Raw genomic sequence first — 25,910 nt, forward strand, 5'->3', positions numbered from 1 at the left:
GGTTGAGCCTCTGCCTTTGGCTCAGGGCGTGATCCTGGAGTCCTGGGATCAAGTCCCACATTGGGCTCCCCACAGGGACCCTGCTTCTTCCTCTGCCTGTGTCTCTGCCCCTCTCTGTCTCTCATGAATAAATAAATAATAAAATCTTAAAAAAAAACAAACAAAAAAAAGAATTACACTCTATGGAGAAAAAAAATAAGGCTAAGCAATTTGCTCAGCCATTAAAAAGCAGATCTGAGATTCGAATTCACTAGGCCATATTGCTTCAGTGATTATGCTGCATGGATCTACTTAATTCACTTAGCAAATATTTATTAAAGATCTATTATGTACAAGACGTTTTGCTAGGGGCAGTGTGGGATACACGATGAATTAAGACATTTGTGGAGATATGGAAAGAGATATACTTCGGTTTCATACAGACTATTTTGAATCCCAGTGTCTTGGAAAATTACTTTTAACTGTAGTTTTTTTTTTATTTTTTTTAATTTTTATTTATTTATGATAGGCACACAGTGAGAGAGAGAGAGAGAGAGAGAGAGAGAGGCAGAGACACAGGCAGAGGGAGAAGCAGGCTCCATGCACGGGGAGCCCGATGTGGGATTCGATCCCGGGTCTCCAGGATGGCGCTCTGGGCCAAAGGCAGGCGCCAAACCGCTGCGCCACCCAGGGATCCCTTAACTGTAGTTTTTAAGCCAGTTCAATGAAGTGGTCGTTAAAACAACAACGAAGACGACGGCAACGAGAAAATGCACCTCCTAGTGACCAGCAAACAAGGGGGCCCCTCGATAAATGTAGTTATTCTCTCCCCAACTCCCCAGTGGAGTTTTCTAGAAGCTACGTGATCAGGTAAGTCTTCATGAAATAGGGAAGGTTATTAGTGTCTTGGATCATAAAAAAGGGTTCTTGATTTGGACTGGTTGGGATGGGAGAGAGAGCAAACGCAGTGAGTGACGTGTGCAGGCTGTCAGTAGACCCTGTCCGTCAGAGTGCACAGGGAGGGAGACAACTACAAGCCCTAACCATCACGTTACCTGCCTACTTGCAAAATCTCCCTCGGTATAACTGTGGCTTCCTACAAACATGATCGTCCGACAAAAGCCTGAAATCAAGGCACCTTCTCTTAACTACACCTCTAAGGAGCAAGTTTTCCCATATACTGGACTTACTGATTCCTTTAACAAACAGTTTCACTTTTTTCTCAAACAACATTTAGTATCGCAGTTAACATCTAACTGCCAGAATCTGAGGGCGAGGCAATCAAAAGACACTGTCCCAGTTCTTCAAGGAGACTGACGCGTAAACGATGTAAATACGTTTAGAGGTGACAACAGAGAGCTCCAAATCCGCCCAAAGGAAGAAAACCATTTCCCCTGGGGGCAGCTCAACTCCAAAGTCACAGGAAAACAGGCATATTTTACAAGACTACACAATTATACGCCATTCTTAAACATTTAAAAGAAACCACACCCCCACCCCCACCCCCCGCCCCACGATGTCCATGGTAACGCTCCTTTTGCGACGCTTTCGGGCAAAACCCGCAGAGAGACAGAGGAAGCGTGATTTAAGTCCGAGGGACCGTGGTCTGAAACCGGTCCCCATTCCTGTCCTCAAAGCAAAAGCGTGTGGAAATCACATTCCGGGCTTTCAAAGGAACGTACCAGTGAGGATACCAAGGAGAGGAACGCGAATGTCGCAGTTCTCAAGTGCAGTCCGCCCCTCCCACGTGGTAGATTTTTGGCAACTTGACCCTCCTCCCTCCTGATCCTGGGGAAGATTCTAACGCCCTCCGGAGCCGTCCCTAGTGACGTCACGAGCGCGATTCCAGCCTGTGGCCAATCACGGGGCCGGATTCCGGGGGAAGCCCGGGGCGGCGGCGGCGGCCTGTGCGCGTGCGCGAGGTCTCCGCGTGGCTATATAAACATGGCTGGCGTGGCCGCGCGGTGGGGCCACGCCGGGTGTGTGTAGGGGGGCTTCGGGGCGCTCCGGGTTTTGTAGTTTTGAAATTTCTGGCGGGGGAACCGGGGCGCAGAGTTTCGCCGGGTGGTGGGAGCCGAAGTGACGCCCTTCCGGGAGCCGCGCCGCCGGGCTCCGCCGCGGCAGGACCCGAGGCTGAGGCGCCGGGCTGAGCCGGCGCACGTGTGAGCGCCGCTGAGGCAGCGGCGAGCGGCCGAGCAGGCGAGAGCAGGTGTCGCCGCAGCCGGGGCCGCACGGGCGGGAGGGGGGCCCGGGACGCGCGGGTCTCGGCGCCCAGCCGGCGCCCGCCCCTGACTTCAGCGTCGCGGCCCCTGCGCCTCTCCCCAGCGATGCTGTGGGGCCGGAACTGCGCCGGAGTCGGCTGCCGCCTGTCAAGCCTCCCCGCGCCTCTGCTCCCGGAACGGCAGCGCCGCGGCTGCCGCTGATCCACCTGGGGATGCCCGCGGGCCTCACGGAGCCGGCCGGCGCCGCTCCCCCGGCCCCCGCCGGGACCCTGCCGGTCCGGCTGGAGAGCGCCCCGCTGGCCGTGGGCGCCGCGACGAAGGCTCCTGGCAGTGTCTGCGTGGAGTCCACGGTGCCCCAGCCCCCGCGGCCCCCCGTGGGGACCGTAGTGACCAAAGTGGCTCCTGTCAGTGCTCTTCCTAAACTCAGCAGCGGCGCCCCGCTGCCTGCTCCTCAGCTAGTCGCCGTGAAAGCCCCCAACACCACCACAATCCAGTTGCCTGCCAATTTGCAGCTTCCTCCAGGTATGTCGATCCCCTCTTCCAGCTTCCCCAGCGGGCCAGCCAGCGGTGGGTGACACGGGAAACGTCGCACCTCCGGATTGTGCCTCCTTGCTGCTGGCTCAAAAAAAAAAAAAAAAAAAAAAGTCAGGGAACCTTTCATAATCAACTTTGCAGGGCTTTACAGTTAATACAGCCTCTTTGAGTCTTTATTGCATGGCTCTTAACAGACTTAAAGAATCTTTTCACCCGAGTGACCTAGTAAACGCCGGAGCAGTATTGAGGAGGGCCTTTGAGGCACTGGCTCCTAGGTGGGCGACGGGAGGGTATAGCTAAAGTTTATTTGTATGTGGAGAGGAGACCAATTTCCATACACGTACGGTTAGATAGCCATATTGGTTTTTTTTTTTTTTTAATTTTTTAATTCATTAATTCATTGATTCATTAATTCATTTTTTATTCATGAATTCATTTATTCATGTAATTCATTTATTCATTGTGTTAAGAGAAGTTTTTTTTTTTTTTTAAGAAAAGTTTATTTAAGGAGTTCTTGTGTATTAACACAAAGAGCCTTTTAGATTTAAGCAAGCTGGAATAAGTTCACTAGTTTTCTCACACCAGGAATGAAGAACGCCGTCTCCCCGCACAGTCCTTAGAGGCGTGATGATTGTGATGTTCAGTCAGAAGAATACCTCTCCCGGAGAGCAATGCCAGAACTGACAGATCAGGGGCACACGGTTGTTGTGTTGGAGGCAGTGTGGGATGCTGCAGTCAGCGAGTCTGTGACTACTTTTTATCCGAGGGTTTACACGTCTGGGCTGCTTTTCAGTGATTTATGCAAAGATTTTTTTGCCTTGTGATCATTCAGCATATTGTATATTTGAATATGCTGCCTTCTTTCTTTGCTCAACTGAAAGTGTCTTGGAATTTCAGTGGGGGAGAAAAAGGCGCAAGTCACATTCTTTGGAGTGAACTCTACTTTTAATTATATTGTCTACTATTTACTTTGCTTGGCAGTAATTGGAACTCTGACCTGCAAAGATGGTAAAGATATGAAGCATTGGAGTCAAGATTTTAGGTTTTTTTTTTTTTTTTTTTTTTAGCAAAAATGATAGGGTAGCTATCATTTGGTAGCTAATGTTCCCTTTTTGTTTTGTTTTGTTTTTTTAGGATTTTATTTATTAATAATAGGGAGAGAGAGAGAGAGGGGCAGAGACACAGGTGGAGGGAGAAGCAGGCTCCATCCCGGGAGCCTGACCCAGCCCCGATCCTGGGACCCCAGGATCACCTCCCCAGCCAAAGGCAGGCGCTAAACTGCTGAGCCACCCAGGGATTCCCCTAATGTTCCCTTTGATCATGAACATTGTGGAAAGATTATGTTCTCTACTTACTATGAAGTTCTGTTTCAGTTCTGTATGGTACAGGAGGTGCATGTACTTAAGGCTATGCTGTGTATGCCACTGGATACGTTTTCTGCCAGTTCTAAGTTGTCATCCTGCATATACTTATAAAGTAGTTATGAATGTGTTTGAATGAAATCACCTCCAAATCTGTTAAAAATTAAGTTCCTGTCTAGTTGGTGAATATTGTTTAGAAACGAAAAGGTATTAGAATAGAAAAATTATCAAGAGTGAAAACTTGCTGGCAAGTGGGAACTAATCACTAATCAAAGGCATACTGTGCTATTTACACTTTTTTATCTATTGTTTATATTCTTTTGTTGGTCATAATAGATAGCGAATAAGGTAAAGGTCTTTAAGGGTAAATAACCTGCCCAATGCCAGACACCTCATAGGTGTCAGAGGGAATTTGCATCCAAGTCTTACTATTTACATGATGTTGTTCTTAACACTTGGGGTGTGTGTGTGTGTGTGTGTGTGTGTGTGTGTGTGTAAAGATATGCCTTATTGAGTATCAGGGCTAAAAGGTAACATAGAATTTTAGAGCTTAACCTTTTGTACACAAAGAAACCAAAACTGAAACTTGCCAGAGCTATATAGCTACAAACCAGGACCACAGCCTAGGTGTGCACTACCCTAAAACATTTTAGGCTATTGACCATGGAGAAACTTCCAGGAGAGAGGAGATAAATTGCCTTTAGGAATTGTTAGTTACAGAAAAGGTGAGGAGGTGTTTTGAAGAGCAGCTTTTGGGAATTTCAACTGATGGGTGGGAGAGGGGCATACTAACCTTTGTGCTCTGGTTAATGCACAATAAGATAACCAATAGTTGAGGAATGAAATGGAAGCACTGATTTAAGTAACTTTTTAAGAAAATTATAAGTCTTGTAGCATTTCTTTTAGATCCTAAGGATTAGTAATTGATTGCTCAAGGATGCTAAAATCATGCAGAAGTCAGCTTTTTTTTCCCCCCTAAGATAATGAATATTTTAAGTATTTGATTTCTGTTTACTTCGGAATTTCCTCAATAAACAGAAGTGATTTTTAAAAAATATAAATATGCACCACAAGTTTTTCTAGAGAGCAGAGACTGGAATTAAAAAAGGTAGGCATTGTGAGGAAATGAAAGAAGATATAATAAAGCTCTGAAAATTATTCCATTTTGAATGTTTTTGGTAATCTCTTTGATCTTCTCAGTCTTCTCTTTTATGAACATGTGTGATTTGGGGCCAGACTGCAGCTCTTTATGTTTTTTGGTATTCTGTGTCTCTTCTATCACTTGTTTGAGAATGATGATTGGTTGCTTCTGCTACATCATGAACTGGTAAATTCTGCTTGATAGTCATACTGTACAGAAGTTTGTGAAAGTTACTTGTAAAATGGTTCAGGTCTTTTTTTGTTAACTCCTTCATACTCAGGCATGGCATAGGATTTGGATCTTTCTCAAATTCTTGAAGCAGTTCCTAGATAAGCTAGGGATTCTTATTTCCACCATGGCTTTTAAAAAAAGGATATTGCCCGAGGGTAGGGACTCTCGCTGACTTTATTACCCAGGGCCTAATGAATTCCTTGCTCAGAGAAAGCACCTGGTATTGGAGTATACACATTAGTTTATGTGGAGAGAAAAGAAGAGGGGCTATACGGCTGCAGCCCCTAAGGAATCCCCAGGGCCATTACACATATCAGTGCATTTTATTTTTAATTTCTTTACTCCTGCCAACAAAAGCGGCATATGTTTATGTTAAAGAAAAAAGCATTACTGAGGGACGCCTGGGTGGCTCAGCGGTTTGGCGCCTGCCTTCAGCCCAGGGCATAATATTGGAGACCAGGGATCGAGTCCTGCGTGGGGCTCCCTGCATGGAGCCTGCTTCTCTCTCTCTCTGCCTCTCTCTCTCTGTGTCTCTCATGAATACATAAATAAAATCTTTTTTTTTCTAAAGCATTACTGAAATGTAATATATCCCTTTCTCCAGAGTATTACTATTAACAATTTGTCATCCTTTTCATGTTAATACTTATAAATCTTTCTCATTTTTTAAAAAAGATTTTATTTATGTATTTATGAGAGACACAGAGAGACAGAGACAGAGGCAGAGGGAGAAGGCAGTCTTCATGCAGAGAGCCCAATGTTGGACTCAATCCCGGTACCCGAAGATCACTCTCCGAGCTGAAGGGTTAAAGATGCTTAACCACTGAGCCACTCAGACGCCCTCTTCCTCATTTTTTAAATTGCTTAGTAGTACATTGTATCAATGTAGCATCATATTTTGACCACTAGACATTGATACTGTTTCCACTACTTAGTCTTATTACAAATGATGCTATTATAAACATGTATTTTTGTGCAGTTCTTTAAATGTATTTTTTTATAGGACAAATTGCTAGTAGTGGAATTATTGGTTCAAAAGGCAGTCTTTTCATAGGATTACCAAATTTTATCCCCAAAAGATCATTTAAATGCAAAATCAACGTTAATACTTAATTTTTAAAAGCTACCTATGGGGGCACCTGAGTGGTTCAATTGGTTAAGCCTCCTGACTTCAGAGTCCTGGGATGGAGCCCCATGTGTTGGGTTCCCTGCTCAATGGGGATTTTGCTTCTCCCTTTCCCTTTGCCCCTCCCCCTACTTGTGTGCTCTTTCTTGCTCACTACTCCAGTCAGTCAGTCAATCTTTTTATGAAAGCTACCTATGGAATCTAATAAGTAGTTTTCCAGACTTGAGTTTAATTAATAGCAAGAGAAGATAATTCCTAGAATTGATTGGAGATAGACTTTAAATGTAGAGAAATGTAGATGGATGATAATGTTATATAGATTTGTTTCTTACCAAATAAGGGTGCCTAAGAGGGCTCTTGTTAGTTTGTGAAGTAAAGTAAGTATGTAATATACCGTAGCTAGGAAGGTTTAGTTCAGGGCACAGAGTAAGGATTAGGTGTGCTAATCAAATTTATAGATAATAAGGGACCTGGTGGGTTAGCCTTTTGTGGAAAGCACTGAAGTTGAGCAATAAAGGGCAGAACATTGGTCTTAGAATCAGACCTGGGATTGAATCCCAGCTCTACCACTTAATAGCTTCATCACTTGAGGCAAGTTTAAAAATTCATCCTCTGTCACTTTTCTTATGTCTAAAATTGGATCATACCTTCTTCCTAGAAGTATCATGGATTAACCAAGGATATAGGTCTACAGGTCAGAACTCTAAGGAACAGCATTTGGGTGGAATACAGAGTTGCATAGCAGGCATGTCCTGAGTTTTTAAGGTACTTGTGTAGCATTGGGCTGTAGGTACTCTGGTTGCTATTTATCTAATATGTATTGGCATCCACCAAATTCACTATAATTTAGAAGGATGGAGTTTGAAATAACCTCAATGACTATGTGCCCCCATTTTTTTTGTTTGCAATACAAAATTTGGAAAATACAGAAAAATTACCCCAAATATTTTGAGTGTATCTTTTAGTTTCCTTTTTTATATAAACGTAATGGAACTGCAATTTTTTCCATGTATATTTAATTTTGTTTATTTATTTATTTATTTTTAAGATTTTATTTATTTATTCATGGGAGACACAGAGAGAGAGAGGCAGAGACACAGGCAGAGGGAGAAGCAGGCTCCATGCACAGAGCCAGATGTGGGACTCCATCCTGGAGTCCCACAGCCAGGAATCACGCCCTGGGCTGAAGGCGGCACTAAACCGCTGAGCCACCGGGGCTGCCCATATATTTATTTTAAAAAGGAAACTACTTACAGTAAGTTTTGAAAAATTTGACAAAGTTATAGCCACCACTCCAAGATATGGGGAATATTTCACTCCCCAAGGCTTTTAGTTTCCTTGGGGAAAAAAAAAAAAGTATGGATGCTTTATTTATTTTTTACATAATTGGGATTCTATTATGTAATTTCTTTAGCCTTTTTTTTCACTTACCATTATATAGTGACAATTTTGTATGTTCTTACCTTAAAATTTTAATTTTATTTATTCATTTTGAACATTTTATTTATTTATAAATAAATTAGTTATTTTGACAAACCCACTGTGTAAATGGAGGATAGAGAAGATGTGCCATAATCAGTAGTAGAATGTGTGATAAAAACTTACTGACATACTTTAAGTTTTTCTTTTATTCACCTAAGAATTACTGGAATGAGAAAAAAGAAATTTAAGTGACTTTAAGCTTAGTAAGAGAAAATGACATAAAAAGTTAAAGGAATTGGGGTCTTGGTGCCTGAGTAAGAAAACAACTTTGGTATGTTTGGCTCCATTTATGGCTTTTAAAGGATTGCCCTGTGGAAATGAAAGTAGGCTTATTTTGTGTGCTTGCACAAGGGACCATCCTATCTGTAAATATTATAGGCAGACTATTTTGGTTTCTTTTCTTTTTTTAAAAAATATTTTATTTATTTATTCATGAAAGACAAAGAGAGAGGCAGAGACATAGGCAAAGGGAGAGAAGCAGGCTCCATGCTGGGAGTCCAATGTGGGACTCTATCCTGGACCCCAGGATCACTCCCTGAGTCGAAGACAGATGCTCAACCACTGAGCCACCCAGGCGTCCCTATTTTGGTTTCAAATTAAGGAACAACTTTGTCTTTCTACTCTACTTGTGAAGGGGTGATTTTTGTATATCTCCACCTTCTTAACCCTAGACTTAAATCAGTAGAGACTAGAAGGTCTCTGACTAGAAGTCAGAGAATTTTGTAGAGATACTAAATTATAACAGGTGAATTCTAAAGTTTTTCTGGCTCTTAGATTTATGTGGGTCTGATATCCTTTCCGGGTCAGTATTTACCAATGCTAGGAAGTCAGACAAATCAGAGACACTATCCAGATCATCTTGCAACCAAGACAAAATAGGAAAGTCAGCTTGGGATTTAGCAGTTCACTGGGCAGACAAGTAGAGTAGCATGTTAAACTATCTACCAGATATGGATCACTTTACACTTTAACATCTTAATATTTTTAGAGGAAAGGTGCTCTGTAACCTAATGTACGATTACTTTCTTTCAACAGGTCTATAGAATAAGTAGGCAAAGCTGGATATCCTTTTATGATTGGAAAATAAATCAAATTTATCAGGATTTGATTCAAAGAGATTTGGTAGCTGATTTTCAGAAAAGAGACTACTGTTCAGTTTCCTTTATATGTTTATAAGTGCTTTTCACTAGGTTGTTGCTCATTGGAACTGAACCTTTGGGATAAACACTTCAGTTGGAAGAGCATTGAGTTTAGATAAGCTCTTGTTATTTTCTCTCAGTATTGTCTTCGACTATTCTAATATTACTTCCTACTGATGGTTTGAGTACTTAGTTGAAGAAAAGTTTGGATTATGGACCTTTTGGTATTAATAACAGTTATTACTACTATTTGATAACTTTGAAATTCAAAAGTCTGTTTGAAAGTATTGTCTCATAATCCTGTTAATGATCTTGAAAGGTGGGTATTAAGTCTCCATCCACAAATACAGGGTGTCTGTTTATTTAGATCTTCTTTAATTTCTTTCAACAGCATTTTATAGTTTTTAGAGTATTGGTGTTGTACTTATTTTGTCAAATTTATCAGTATATTTTTATTTTTGGTGCTATTGTAAATGGAATTGCTTTCTTTGTTCGATTTAGCCATTCATTGCAAACGTATAAAAATACAGTTGATTTTTATACATTGATTCTGTATCCTGCTACCTAGCTGAACTTGTTTAATAGTTTTTTCATGGATACCTTAGGATTTCTACATAGAAGATCATTATCTGTGAATAGTTTTACTTATTTCTTTGGATACCTTTTATTTCATTTTCTTGCTTAATTTCTCTGGTTAGAATTCTTGGTACAATGTTGAATAGAAGTAGTGATTCCAGGCATTCTAGTGTCATTCCTCATCACAGATCTTTGTTTTATTCCTCTCTTAAGGGGAAAGGCTTTAGTCCTTCACTATTAAATGTGATGTTAGGTGTAAGTCTTTTGTTGAGGAAGTTTACTTTCATTCCTATTTTGTTGTGTGTTTTCATCATGAAAAAAGGGATGTTATATTTTGTCAGATGCTTTTTCTGCATCTGTTGAGATGATCATGAGGTTTTTGGCCTATATTGAGGTTTTTGGCCTATATTGATATGCTGTTTTATGGTAATGTTTGTATGTTAGACCAGCCTTCCACACAGAGGTAAATATTACTTGATAGGATATAACACCTCTTTTGTGCTGCTGTATTCGGTTTGCTAGCACTTGGTTGGGACTTTCTGCCTCTCTATAAGGCATAATGATCTCTAGTTTTTTGTGATGTCTTTATCTGGTTTTGGTATCAGGGTAATACTGAGCTTACACAATGAATTGAGACATGTTTCCTTTTATTTTTTGGAAGAGTTTGTGTGAATGATTAGTATTAATTTTTCCTTTGATGTTTGGTAGGATTCACCAGTGAAGCCACCTGGACCTGGGCTTAATCTTGTGGATACTTTTTTTGATTCCTAATTAAATTCATTTGTTAGAGGCCTCTTTAGGTTGTCTTTTTTTTTTTTTTTTAAAGATTTTATTTATTTGAGAGAGAGAAAGAGCAGAGCAAGAGAGAGAAGCATGAGCTGTGGGGAGGGGCAGAGGGAGAAGGAGGAGAAGCAGGCTTTCAGCTCAGCAGGGAGCCTAATGCCAGGGGCTCCATCCCAGGACCCTGGGATGGTGACCTGAGCCAAAGGCAGACCCTTAATGGCCTGAATTACCCATGCATGCCCAGGTTACCCATTTACTTGAGTCAGTTACAGTAGTTTTTTGTTTTTAGGAATTATTTTTCTCAATTGTTTTTATACTCTCTTTTTATCTCTGCTCGAATCTTATTAATTTCTCTTCATCTGCTTGCCTTAGTTATTTTACTTTATTCCCCCAGTATCTTAAGATGGAAGCTTATTAAATTAGTGATTTGAATGTTCCTTTTTCTTTCTTTTTTTTTAAAAGTAGGCTCCATGGCTTGTGTGAAGCCCAGCAGTGGGGTTCAAACTCACAACCTTGAGATCAAGACTGAACTAAGATCAAGAGTAAGATGCTTAACCAACTCAGCCACCCAGTCACCCCTTGAATCTTCCTTTTTAAGAGAGGGAAGGAGGAATAGGGATGGGGGAGGGGCAGAGGGAGAGAGAGAATCTCACATGGGGCTTGCTCAATCTCATGATCCTGAGATCATCACCCAAACCAAAATCAAGAGTTGGGACACTTAACTGACTGAGTCCCCCAGGCACCCCTCTTTTTAAATACTGTTATATGTAACTATAAATGTCTCTTTAAGCAGTGCTTCATCTACATTCCGTAAATTTTGGTTTATTATGTCTTCATTTTCACTCATTTTAAGGTATTTTCCAATTTCCCTTGTGATTTCTTCAATGACAAATGACTACTTAGGAGTAATTAATGTCTAAATATTTGTGAGTTCCCCCAATTTCTTTTTGTTACTGATTTCAAATTTCATTCTATTGTAGTTGGAGACTATACACTGTATGATTTCAGTCTTTTAAAATTTACTGGGGCTTGTTTTATGTCCTAGCATATAGTCTGTCCTGAGATTGTTCTATGTGTGCTTAAGAAGAATGCTGTTGTTATTGGGCAGTGTATTCTTATAAGTATGTTTTAGGTTTAGTTGGTTTATAGTATTGTTCAGGTATTTGATTTCATTGTTAATCTTCTATATAGTTGTCTATCCTTTGTTGAAAGTAGGGTATTGAAGTCTCAACTATTGTTGAATTTCTGTTTTTCCATTCCTTTATGTCTGCTTTTACTTCATATATTTTAGGCTCTATTTTTCATTGCATGTATGTTTATAATTGTTAATATTCCTGATCCATTGGGTGGTTTATCAATTATGAAATGCCCCCTCTATATCTCTAGTAACACCTTTAGACTATATTATCTGATATTAGAATGGCCATGCCAGCTTTCTTGTTTTGTTTTTTAAAAGATCTTACTTATTTATGGGAGGGAGAGAAAGAGAGTGTACACACAAGCAGTGGGGGAGGAGCAGAGGGAGGGAGAGAGAGAGAAAGAGAGAGGCAGGTTCCCCGCTGAGTAGGGAGTGTGATGACCTGAGCTGAGGCAGACACTCAACCACTCAGCCGACTGAGCCACCTAGGCACCTCCACACTAGCTTTCCTATGGTTGTTGTTGTATATGTTATTTACTTTCTATATTTTTTTATAATTGTGTCTAAAGGAAGTCTCCTGTAGGCAGCATATAGTTGGATCTTACCTTTTTTTGGTCTGGTTTACACTTGTGCCTTCTAATTGGACTATTGAATCAATTAACATGTAATATTACTTATAAAGTTAGGTTTAGGTCTGCCATTTATTTATTTTTGTTTCGATATATTTCCTTCCCTTTTTTCCTGCTTTCCTTTGCATTAAGTGAATGCAGTACTGTTTCTAGTGTGATACTGTTTTCTATATAATTTTTTTAAAGATTTTATTTATTCATGAAAGACACAGAGAGAGATGCAGAGGCACAGGCAGAGGGAAAAGCAGGCTCCATGCAGGAAACCTGATGTAGGACTCAATCCCAGAACCCCAGGATCACTCCCTGAGCCGAAACAAAGGCAGATTCTGCTCAACCACTGAGCCACCCAGGCGTCCCTCTTTGTAATTTTTCAATATATATTTGGAGATTCTAGAGGTTACAATGTATATCTAATATATATTGTGTATATATCTCTAATAAATTCTAATAAGAATTTATTTCACATTCATAATAACTTAGTTGGGTGATATAGAAACATTTCTCCTGGGGATCCCTGGGTGGCGCAGCGGTTTAGCGCCTCCCTTTGGCCCAGGGCGCAATCCTGGATACCCGGGATCGAATCCCACGTCAGGCTCCCGGTGCATGGAGCCTGCTTCCCCCTCTGCCTATGTCTCTGCCCCTCTCTCTCTCTGTGACTATCATTTAAAAAAAAAAAAAAAAGAAAGAAAGAAAGAAACATTTCTCCTATTTAGCTCATTTTCCTTTCACTTTTTTATTTTTGTGCTATTATGCTCTACATATTGCACCTAGATATGTTAGAAACCCAACAATACCTTGTTAAAATTATTACCTTATGTAACTTTATGTTTTTTAAAGAAACTAACAGAAGAAAGGAGCACAAGTATATACTTACAGCATTTAGCATTTGTTTTATTACTTTCTTAGTTACTGTCTGCATTTCTTCATTTGTTCCTATGAGTTGGAGTTTTCAACCAAAGTCATTTCCTTAGTGTGATACAACTTTAGTCCTACCCACTTCCTTTTTTTCTGTTATTCACAAACATGTTACATTTTTATATTATAGGTCCAAAAATGTAATTATATATATATATATATATATATTTCTATATAATTTTTTTAAAAAGTTAAGAGAAAAAAGCAGAATTAATATGAATTTATATTGTCAAATTACATAATTACCTTTACCAGTGCTCTTTCTCATTCTTGCGTGAATTTGAGTTACTGCCTGGGATCACTTGTTCTGAGCCTAGACAACTTTATTTAGTATTTCTTGTATGGTGTTTCCACTAGCCAACCAATCCACTTAGTTTTTATCTGGGAATGTCTTTATTTTGCCTTCAATTTTGAAAGATACTTTTAATGAATATCTGGTTGTTGGTTAAATTTTCTTTCTTTCTTTCTTTCTTTCTTTCTTTCTTTCTTTCTTTTTTTTTTTCCTTTAAACAAGCGGAATATGTCATTATGTCATTGCACTGCCTTGTGGCCTCCATTGTTTCTGATGAGAGGTCAACTGTTAATCCTATTTTCTCTTACTGTTCTCAAGATTTTGTTTTAATAGTTGAGCTTTTTTTTTTTTTTTTTAAGATTTTATTTATTCATGAGAAACAGAGAGAGAGAGAGAGAGAGAGAGAGAGAGGGGAAGAGACACAGGCAGAGGGAGAAGCAGGCTCCATGCAGGGAGCCTGATGTGGGACTCGATCTGGGGTCTCCAGGATCATGGCCCAGGCCAAAGGCAGCACTAAACCACTGAGCCACCCGGGCTACCCTTTTTTTTTTTTTTTTTAAGATTTTATTTATTTATTCATGAGAGACACAGAGGCAGAGACATAGGCAGAGGGAGGAGCAGGTTCCCTGAGAGGAGCCCGAGTGGGACTCTATCCTGGGACTGTGGGATCATGCCTTGAGCCAAAGGCAGACAGATGCTCAGCCGCTGAGCCACCCAGGCATCCCAATAGTTGAGCATTTTTATTATGAAGTGTCTTAATGTGGATTTCTTTGAATGTATTAGAGTTTGTTGAGCTATTTGGACATCTAGATTATTCTTCATCAAATATGGGAGTTGCCAGCCATTATTTCGTTGGATAGTTTTCTGTTTATCTCTCTCTCCCTTTCTGTGTCTTTTCTCCTCCTCCTCTGGTACTCACATTATGCCTATGTTGCTGTGCCTATCAGTGATCTACATTTCTCTGAGACTGCTCACTTTTCTTCATTCTTTTTTCTCTCCATTCTTTGGATTTAATAATCTCTGTTGATCTACCTTCAAGTTCACTGATCTTTCTTCTCATTCAGTTTCACTGTTGAGGCCTCCAGTGAATTTTTTTTACTGTATTTTTTAACTACAGAAGTTTTTTTTTTTTTTATAATATCTATCTTTCTAGCAATAGTCTGTATTTGATGATACCATCATAACTTCTTTTTGTTTCTTTAAGCATGATCTCTTTCAGTCTTTTGAACAAATTTATAATGTATATTTTGAAGTTTTTTTAGATCTGATAGCTAGTCCTTCTCATAGGTGGTTTTTGTTGCCTGCCTTTTTTCCTGTGTGTCATACTTTTTCTTTACATGTTGTGTAAGTTATTATTCAAAACTAATATATTGGTGCCTGGGTGGCTTCATTGCTTAAATGTCTGCCTTTGGTTCATGATCTCAGGGTCCTAGCAATGAGCCCTGCATTAAACTCCCTGCTCAATAAGGAGTCTGTTTCTCTTCCTCTGTCCCTCCTTTCCCCCTCCCCCCAAATAAACAGATAAATTTAAAAATTTTTAAATACTAATATATTGCAGCAACTCTGCATACTGCCCCCTGTTCCCTTGAGAGTATTATTGTTATTTACTTGTTTCTTTATTTTAATTGTCTGATTGGTTTATTCTAGTGAAGTCTATTTTTCCACACGTGGGAAGCCTTTGATGTTGCTTCTCAGAGGGCACAGCCTCTGGCATAAGCTCAGCCACCCTGAGATAACAGGGCTCTCTTTGACTTTCTCTTTCTCTGATTTCTCTGTTAAGCTGTGTGTCTCTGTTGGTATCACAGCCAAGTGTTAGGCTCTACCTTGGCCAGCCAAATACCCTATCGTTTTCAACAATGCCATAGACCCTGACTTGTTCCCAATTAAATTTAGGTTCCTTTACAAGGATAATTTTTGAGGTTATTGTTTGAGGTTTGTTCTGACATCAGCAGGGTCTTTCTCAATTGTTTCTTTTTCTGGCTCTTTCTGGTAAACTAGAGGTAGGCCTGTGGCCTAGCTTGTATCTGTCATGAAGCTACCATTCTTCTTTTAGTTATTTTGTTGTATTTGAGAGTTCTCTTACCTTTGAGCTTCCCTACACTGTGTAGAAATAAAGTCAGCTTCCATAGGAAGATATTTGGAGTGGAGATCAGGACTGTGGAATGCTTCTTTATGGGCAATATCCTTGCTTTAGTAATAGGGTACTGGGCTATTACCCTCTCATCTTACTTGCTTGCTTCTTCCAACATGAAACCTCCATCCTACCAAAGAACTGGGGTGAGGGAGAATGGGGTCCAGATACTTTAAGTGTGCCATCACTGAGGTGTAGAGCCTTCCCTTTTATGAGTGGAGATGAGTAAAAGAAGATGCCTAGAAATTTCTGGACACACTTTTCTCAGATTTGTCCTCTGCTGTATGCAGCTCAGTGTGGGGGAGATCAGAAATGCTGATGTGCTCCTTCTAAAGAGATACCATAGCCCTCAACAGGGAGTGTGGGAGAGAGAAGGCCCTTTGTTGGGTCACACTGCCTGATTTGAGAAGGAAAAGGGTGCGTTTTTTGAGTTTTGAGAAGGAAAAGTGTGGTTCAGATGCCACGATTCTTGCTGTGCTTACTGAGTTTTAGTAAATCCTCCTTAATAATGGTGAAGCTATTTTCTGTATGCCTTAAGGCAATTTCAAAAGACTTTAAATAGTTGTTTTTATTTATTTTTATTTTTTAAAAAGATTTTATTTATTTATTCATGAGAGACACAGAGAGAGAGAGAGAGAGAAAGAGAGGCAGAGACACAAGCAGAGGGAGAAGCAGGCTCTATACAGGGAGCCCGACGTGAGACTTGATCCCAGGTCTCCAGGATCACGCCCTGGGCTGAAGGCGGCACTAAACCCCAGGGCCACTGGGGCTGCCCTGAATAGTTGTTTTTAAAAATAATTTTCACCAGTTATACTTGCTTTGCTGAGGAGCTGGTTTGTTGAGGTCTTCGTGCTCCCATTATGGAAATGGAACTGCAGCTATGAATCCATATTCTTGTTTATGCCTCCTAATGACAAAGACGAGAATTTCTACCATCAGCAAGATACTAGAGTTCCTTTTGCTGCACATCTAACAATATTGTCATTGGACTTCTTAATTTTTGTCTGTCTAGGTAGATATAAGGTGATATCTCACTGTGATCTTAATTTACTTTTCCTTGTCATTGGCATCTATGTTGGTTTTGTGTGTTTTGGATATGTCTTTGGAACATAAATGAACTAAAATTTTCTCACATTTTTTTTTTTTTTTTTTTACGTGATGGTGCCTTTTGCTAAAGAAAAGTGGCTTGTTTTTTAAATATATTTGGGGCAGCCCAGGTGGCTCAGTGGTTTAGCACCTGCCTTCAGCCTAGGGTGTGATCCTGGAGACCTGGGATCAAGTCCCACGTCAGGCTCTCCGGATGGAGCCTGCTTCTCCCTCTGCCTGTGTCTCTGCCTCTCTCTCTCTCTCTCTCTCTCTCTCACACACACACAAATAAATAAAATCTTCATAAATAGATAAATAAATAAATAAATAAATAAGAATGTGTCAAACTGACACTTTAATATACAAGAATGTATCAAATTATTCACTTTTTTTTCAAATTATTTCCTATTTCAAGTTCAGAAAGTTTTTTTACATTACTTAAGAATTTAAAAGGTTTTATTTTTAACCTTTGTATTCTTAAAGCCTTTGGGGTTTTGTGTGTAGCATGAAACTTTTAATCTTTTCTGTATAGATAACTAATTGGCCCAGGCTTATTTATTGAATAGTTGCTCTTTTCCTCACTAATCTGTAGTACCTCGTAGGAGAATTTGATATATCTGAGTCTGTTTTGGAATTTTCCAGTTTATTCCATTGGTCACTTTGTATAATCTGATGCCATTACTATATCATCGTACTTACTACAGTTTTTTAACTTGATGTCATGAAAGAAAAGTATTTTGGCTTTTTTTAAGTAGCTTTGAGTGAAGATATTTTTCTGTATTATGTAACAATTACTATACATGTAATTATATTGTACTTATTCAGGGCATTTTATAGTGTTGAAGGAAATTCAGTACCTATAATAATTCAGTGCTTATAAAAGAATAATGTAATATTCTATAATAGAATAATTCAGTAAAAAAAAAAAAGAATAATTCAGTACTTGTTTTTTTAAAGATTTTATTTATTTGTTCACTCAAGAGAGAGGCAGAGACACAGGCAGAGGGAGAAGCAGGCTCCATGAAGAAAGCCTGATGCAGGGCTCAATCCCAGGACTCTGGGACCATGCCCTGAGCCAAAGGCAGATGCTCAACCACTGAGCCACTCAGGCATCCCTAATTCAGTACTTATAATAATAATTATACTGTACTTATTCAGAGCATTTTATAGTGTTGAAAGAAATGTTTAGAACACAAAATATATGATGCTTATGTTTCATTTATTAGCTTAGAAGTCATATTTTGTTTTCTTTTAACTCTAGGAACAGTTTTGATCAAAAGTAACAGTGGCCAGTTGATGTTGGTATCTCCCCAGCAAGCTGTGACAAGAGCAGAGACCACTACCCACGTAACTTCAAGGCCAGCTGTACCAACAAATACTCATACAGTCAAAATCTGTACAGTGCCGGTAATATAGCCTAGTTTCTTTTATCCTCCTTAATTTTCCATGTATTTTCTTCATATAGATGTGTGTGAATTTGTCAGTAAAAATAATAGATGATTCTGCTCAACTTTTCAAATTAAGCCACTTTCTTTAAACATGTTAATCACAGTGTTTGGACTTGTCATTTGGTAATTGCTAAAATAATAAAGATTCAGTTTTCATACTCAAAGATTTTATAGTCCTCAAGGGAATGTTCGAAGGGCTATTTGCATTTCTAAATGGAAAGAAAATAATCATTCTGTTTCAATTTTAATTTGTGGTAAAATATTGACACTACAGTTTATAGTATTTATTTTTGTACATATCTTGGGATGACTTTTAAGAAATTCAGAAATGCATAATATTTCATTAATTGGTGATGTTAGAAAATGGTTTATTTTACACACCTGATAATTTTTCCAGGTAACTAACTAAAGTTTATCTTTTGTGCCAGAGATAAAAAAAAAAAAAAAAATTTTTTTTTTTTTTTTTTTACAGAAAAAGGATAAATACAATAAACAAAATTCTTTAATGGTCATTCTCTGATAAAAAATGCTGAATGTGAAATATTGTTTTCTTAACGAGTCAAGCTCATCCTTATGAAAGATTGCATAGTTTTCTGTGGTAATATTCTGTGTCAGTTCTATCCATCACCACCTCCCCACACCAGCCCTCATTTTGTGCTCTCTTACGATTTGGTTCTATATTCTCCACCATTTTCTCTGTTGTTGTATCTTTCTATGACAGTTGCTCCTTTCCTTTCTAGTTTCCTTTATCTGACTAGTAGGAGTTGAGATGACAGGTTAGCAGATTTTTGTTTATAATTAGATGTTAAATAAAAATCCATTTATTTTCTCTATGAGCCAAAAAGTAAAGTTCAAGATTTTAATGCTAAAAGACTGTGATATTTATTTGTGAAATCAGTTACCTCCTTAGGAATAGGTAAATATAAAGTGATAAATAAAGTGTCAATTGGCCAGTTGACCGACCAGTTAGGTTCATAGTGGAGAAGGTGCTTAGAATCTATAAGGTTATAAAACCAGTTATAGCAAAGAAGTTTGCTACGGTGAAGTGTTTTAACGTTTAATATTTGCCATAGTACTGAGTGACTTAAAATTACTAATGCTGATGACTCTTACCTCTCCTTTCTCCTCCCTCCACCCACCCAGAATTCAAGTTCACAGTTAATTAAGAAAGTGGCAGTGGCTCCTGTTAAAAAATTGGCACAAATAGGAACTACTGTGGTACCCACTGTTCCAAAGCCTTCCTCAGTACAAGTAAGTTGTGACTGACTTATGTCCATGCATGCACTGGTTTTTCTCTCATCTTTCTTTCCTATTTAGTTATTTCCTGCCAGATATGTATGTTGCCACAATGACCATGTCCTTAGAGAAAGGAATTCAGTGATATTTGGTGACACTTAACAAAGTGGGAACTGTTGGAAGTGTGGAAAGCATAAGATAAACATGGTGTATTTTCTTGGAATATCAGTTTTACCTGAATGTATTAAATTAATACAAATGCATCTAATAGTCACGTGTCATAGTGTCTAGAAGCAGGTGCTGCGACAGAATTTTGGCATAGGGGATATTTATTAGTTGATACCTGTGGAACGGAAGGAAAGTAAGATTTTGAACTAGATGCGGGCCCAGTGGATGAAGAACATGGGAGCAAGTATGGCCTGTCAGAGTTGTCCTACTGTGTGTGAGCATTGGTCATCTGGGCCTTAATTCTCCTCTATGATCAGTCACAATGTCAATTCCACAGGGAGAGTTGTGCTGTTGGGCAAGGCAATTCTCTGAGTTGAGATAAACCCTGAAAGAACTGACAACTGTAGGCTGTATAGGAATAGCATTCCTAACAGCAGGGACAACACAGATTGCCTTGCAACAGTATATCACTGTTTACTTCTTGTGTCTCTGGGATCTATTTCCTTATACTGTTGGAAACTAGATCTTTTGGTATTCTGGTGGGTTTCTTCCTTGGGGAAACAAAACAGAAGTTACTAGGATGAACTACAGTCCTTGTTACTGTGACTAATACTCATCAACTCCCTCCTTCACTATCCTATCCATTCTAGATTTCCTCTCTTCCTTTTTTTTTTTTTTTAAAATTAAGGATTTTATTTATTTATTCATGAGAGACACAGAGAGAGAGGGGCAGAGACACAGGCAGAGGGAGAAGTCTGACCTGGGACTGGATCCTGGGTCTCCAGCCGCTAAACCGCTGATCCAGCCGGGCTGCCCTCCCTCTCTTCTTAATTAATAACTCTGCTAGTCTTGGTAACTTAACTGGTAGTGTGACCAGATCATCATCCCTGAGAGCTCTAAGGTCCTAATCACCATGCTTTTTTGAGGAAAGAGTTGCTCTACTTGTCCATAGATCATAATAGTTGGGCGAAGAAATGCCAGCAGGCGCTAAAATGGATCACCTGGATTCACCACACTTATTCTTTTCAGTCTCCATTGTGTGCTAGCAACCCTACCTATTCCAGATGCCAGATCAATTACCCCTGCCATGTGAATGATTCTTTACTGCTGTTCCTGGACAAAGAAACCTGAAGTGCCCAGGAGGCAGCCATAGTGTCTAGTTTATGGGAACTCTTGCTGTGTCCTCTGGTGCCCCCTTTGGACAGAAATGGGAAACACAGGGTCCCCCATTGTGTCTGTAGGAATGATGATAAGTGGTTGCCTTCATCCCTCTACTCCTCAGTTCCTTGGTTTTCATGTATTTGTCCTATTGGAGACATAGTACCATAAAGAATTTTTTTGATGCAGTTTACACTGAATCTTGGAGGATGGAATTCCAACTTCATTGAGGATTTATTGCCTCTGCATTTGCACTTTGCCTGTGCCTTCTGCAGGATGTTCTAATACTTTACTAGACTGCCATCTTCTAGGTCATGCCCCCCAGACATTCACAGTCAGTGCCGGTGTGGTCTCGCAAAGCATGGAAATAGAATGGGCTGGGCTACCATATCTGGAGTTATGAATCAGTTTAGGGTGGTCCACCCATTACTGAAGTGGGATTATGTAGATAGAGTAAGACTGGGATTGTGTACCTCCTTGTGTCTCTGAAGAGGAAGAATTGGCATGGAAGGTGCAGATATCTGGTAAGATACAGCCAGTAGCTATATTAGGGCAGATTTTGTACTAGAGACAGTAAAATATTGGTAAGGAAAGTAGAAATGCCATAAATGCTTCCTCTGTTCACAAAAAAAATAGAATACTTTTCCTCAGCTAACGTTTCATTGAGTCTTATTTTGCCTCATAAGGGAGAGGAACTCTGAGGTTCCCTGAGGGTCCAGAAAGGTAATCATAACCATCAGCTAAAGTTTTAGATTATACTTTCTTTAATATAGTAGTACAAGGAGTTAATGGCAGGGTATAAATATAGATTCACTGAAGAAAGAGTGTTTAATTACTGTAGATTAACCTGAAAAAGTTTATTAGACAGTCTCCAAAAGGATTCAGAGAAACTGCACTGTAGTTGTCCTTGGAGAGTAAGACTGGGGCTAGGAATAGGAAAGAGACTCATTTTCATTGTTGCCTTGAGATCTACTTATACTTAATAATATTTTACTAAGGGGCAATTTTTAATTTTACTTTTTTTGCTTAACATTTCATCCTTCATTCTTGTCTTCATTAATCAAGTGATTTTAAACTTCTTCGCACTTTTACTCTTAAAGCATGCTTCATCTAATATATGCTCCAGTTTTTCTAAAGTTGGAAATTTTGGTGTACATTTGAATTCACTTATTGTGACTGTTACCAAAGTAAATTTTCTTGAAGGTGATTGCAACCTGACCTTTTTGGGTTGTTATATGCCTGTAGAATATAAGTATTTAAATTAAAATGATGATGCAGCGTTCAGTTTTCTGGGTCAGTTGTAAATACTGTTGTTTCCCCTACCTCCTCAAACTTGACTCATGTTCTGTAACTTTCAATGTTTGTTTTAAAATAAGATTGTTGCTTTATCTCAGTATAGTTTTCTAAATTACTGCCTGTTGTATTAAACTTTGTATCCTGCAGGTGGTGCTATAATCACTTCATTTCGATAGAAGGTTGAAGAAAAAACCAAAATTCTTTTCAGCATGAAAATAAGATACTACAGTTTGTAATATTCATTGTGCTTACTCTATTAATAGTCTACATAAAAGCAGCTTGTCTGAATATAAGGTGGTCAGTAGATCTCTCTGCTTTATAGTTAAAAAAATTATGGAACAGGTATTCTATATTTTCATATAAAGACTTACTATTTCAAATTATTCTTAGAGAAGTATTAATAATGTGTTTTGGGTTTTTTCCCCAAGATTTTATGTATTTATCTTAGAGTATAAGCAGGGGATAGAGGCAGAGATAGAGAGGGAGAAGCAGACTCCCGCTGAGCAGGGAGCCTGATGTGAGGCTCGGTCTCAGGACCTTGAGATCAAGACTTGAGCTAAAGGCAGATACTTAACTGACTGAGCCACTCTGGCGCTCCAATATTGTGTCTTGAGGACCATGCACTTGGTACTGTTTTTTTGCAAACAACTCCAGGAAAGTAGGGAGGTACCATTTCTAGCCTTGATTTTTTTTTTTACAGATTTTTTTACAGACAGGAATCAAAGGATTAGCAAGGTAAGTAACTTGCTTGAGGTAAACACTCTTTAGGTGTCAGTGAAAAGTAGGAAGGTAGATGAGAATGAAACCCAGATCTACTGAAGTTTGGAGCTCTTACAACAGTGTTCCATTGCCTTAGACTAGTAGAGCATAACGTGAAAGAAAAGATGTCAGGATCCATTTGTAGTCTGGTAAATGTGAAAAGAGGCACCTGCTGTGATACATATCATAGTAATACATATCTAAATGTGCACTACTTTTAATTTCAGTCTGTAGCTGTGCCAACCAGTGTTGTCACAGTTACTTCTGTAAAGCCCTTGAATTCTGTAACTACCCTGAAGCCTTCAAGTTTGGGAGCATCAGCTGCCCCATCTAATGAGCCCAGTCTTAAAGCAGAGAACTCAGCAACTACTCAGACAAGTCTTTCTCCGGTAAGCTCCACCTTCTACCTTATATGAATACAGCTCTTTACAAATTTTCTTGAATTCTGTTTTCCAGCTAACATTTCTGTTTGTTTATATTTCTCTATTTAGGCAATGCTAGAAAATGTGAAGAAGTGTAAGAACTTCCTTGCAATGTTAATAAAACTAGCTTGTAGTGGATCACAGTCCCCAGAAATGGGGCAGAACGTGAAGAAACTGGTGGAACAACTTTTGGTAAGTTAGTATTTATGGAAGCTTAAATTCTGTAAGAATTTGTAGAACATGTTTTAAATGATACTTACCTATAAATGAGGTTTATTTTATTTTTTTAAAGATTTTATTCATTTATTCATTAGAGACACAGAGAGAGAGGCAGAGACACAGGCAGAGGGAGAAGCAGGCTCTATGCAGGGAACCTGACCATGGGACTTGATCCCAGGTCTCCAGGATCAGGCCCTGGGCTGAAGGCGCTAAACCGCTGAGCCACCTGGGCTGCCCTAAATGAGGTTTGTTTTAGATGGGTTTTTCGATAAGCTTTTGTTTCTTAATTTGTAATGATAGATAGCAAATGTGAAACAAGTAAATCTATTATATATTATTTTTTGTTACTTTGGCTTAAAAAGGGCCTTGTAGAATGGTGCCTGGGTGGCTCAGTTGATGGTCTGACTCTTGATTTTGGCCCAGACCATGATCTCAGGGTCCTAGGATCGAGCCTTGTATCAGGCTCCACACTCAATAGAAAGTCTGCTTGAGGATTCTCTCTCTCTCTCTCTCTCTCTCTCTCTCTCCCCCTCTGCCCCCCCCCACGTGTGTTCTGTTTCTCTCTAAAACAAATAAATAAATCTTCAAATAATTATTTTATTATTTTATCTTTTTATTTCATTTTATTTATTTATTTTACAGAGAGAGGAAGTGCATAAGTAGGGGGAGAAGCAGAGGGAGAGGGAGAAGCAGGCTTCCTGCTGATCAAGGAGCCCAATTCAGGGCTGGATCCCAGGACCCTGGGATCATGGCCTGAGCTAGAGGTGGATGCTTAACCAACTGAGCCACTTAAGTGCCCCGAAAAAAACTTTTTTTTTTAAATAAAAGGGCCATGAAGAGAAGGTTTACTATTTGGTCAAATAAAAAATTGTTAGTAGAACTGCAAATACAGAAAGCCAGGCTATCAGCAAATCATGAAATTTAGTTCTATAAATCCCAACGGAACCTGTGGAAGTAAGTTAACTTTCTTAAGTTTTCTTTTCTATAAGATGAGAAGAGTAATAAATGTGATGATCTTTGAGTTCCAAGTTCCAAGATGCTGTGGTTTTTAGGATCAAATTATACATCATTCATTTTTTATATCCTCTTTCAGGTAAATTGCTTAGATACATTAAAGCAGATGAAGGGGGGAAATTAACAAATATTCCATATTATAAAAAAAAAACAAATATTCCATATTATATGCTTAAGAAATATGCTGAGGGTATAATAGACAAATTCAAATTTGGATTTTTTTGAACTACTAAAATCTACAGACTTCTCTGATTATCTAATGAGAATTTGGGGTATTTTTTGTACAAAAATGGTCACTTTTTCCCAGCAGAAAATGTGTATATTTCAAATATAGTAAGGAAAACAAGTATAATTTACAAATATTAAAATACCTTCTTTACTACTGGGTTGTTTTTCTTTTTTCCTACCTGTAATTTGTTAGAAGTAGAGCGTATTTGAAATGGTTCTTTTTCCACCTGGGAAAACTATTTTAGGCATTTAAAATTATAAGTCGTATAAACAAGTATTTAACATTCAAGCATTTTTAAAAACTTATATTTTTAATTTTTTTTAAAGATTTTATTTATTCATTCATGAGAGACACACAGAGACAGAGAGAGAGAGAGGGGTAGAGACACAAGCAGAGGTCGAAGCAGGCTCCATGCAGGGAGCCCGATGTGGGACTCAATCCCAGGACTCGATCCCAGGACTCCAGGATCACGCCCTGGGCCGAAGGCAGGCACCAAACCGCTGAGGCACCCAGGAATCCCCCAATATTTTTAATTTTTGATTGAAGTTGACATACAATATTTTGTTACTTTCAGGTGTAGAACATAGTGATCCGGCAATTATATATCTTACAAAATACCACAAAGTATGGTTACCCCATCTATCACCATAAAATGTTACTGGCTTACTGGCTATATTTCCTATGCTTTATTTTCATCCCTCTGATTTTATCTTATAGCTGGAAGTTTTCCCTTATTTGACCCTTCACCCATTTCGTCCATCCCCTCATTCCTCATCGGTTTGTTCTCTGTGTCGTATCTGTTTTTGTTTGTATTTTTTAAATTCTACATATATGAAATCTTATAGTATTTGTCTTTCTCTGACTTATTTCTCTTGGCATAATACTCTCTAAGTCCATCCATATTGCAAATGGCAAGATCTCATTCTATTTTATGGCTAATATTTCATTGGAAATATAACTATAATATAATAACACATAGCCATTGTGTTACTAATATAATAACACATAGCCATTGTGTTACTTCAATTTTTTAATTTTTGAGAAACCTTCATACTCTTTGCTATAGTGATTGCACCAATTTACATTCCTGCCAAAAGTGCACAAGGGTTTCCTTTTCTCTACATCCTTGCCAACACTTATTTCTTGTCTTTTTGATATTAGCCATTTTGACTGGTGTGAGGTAGGAGTGCCTGGGT

The 25,910-nt window shown here is 39.0% G+C and overlaps 1 protein-coding gene across 1 annotated transcript in view; it reads left to right on the plus strand.

The window, feature by feature from the left end:
- Positions 1-1,898: 1,898 nt before the first annotated feature.
- TAF4B (TATA-box binding protein associated factor 4b) overlaps positions 1,899-25,910 on the plus strand; it is a 124,525-nt gene continuing 100,513 nt past the window's right edge. Inside the window, exons 1-5 of the mRNA XM_026006505.2 lie at positions 1,899-2,723; positions 18,027-18,172; positions 19,357-19,464; positions 23,058-23,219; positions 23,322-23,444. Of these exons, the coding sequence (XP_025862290.2) occupies positions 2,414-2,723; positions 18,027-18,172; positions 19,357-19,464; positions 23,058-23,219; positions 23,322-23,444 (849 nt within the window). The 5' untranslated portion in view covers positions 1,899-2,413. The remainder of the gene's footprint in view (positions 2,724-18,026; positions 18,173-19,356; positions 19,465-23,057; positions 23,220-23,321; positions 23,445-25,910) is intronic.

This window comes from Vulpes vulpes, chromosome 13 (assembly GCF_048418805.1).
Source record: "Vulpes vulpes isolate BD-2025 chromosome 13, VulVul3, whole genome shotgun sequence".
NCBI classification, from domain to species: domain Eukaryota; kingdom Metazoa; phylum Chordata; class Mammalia; order Carnivora; family Canidae; genus Vulpes; species Vulpes vulpes.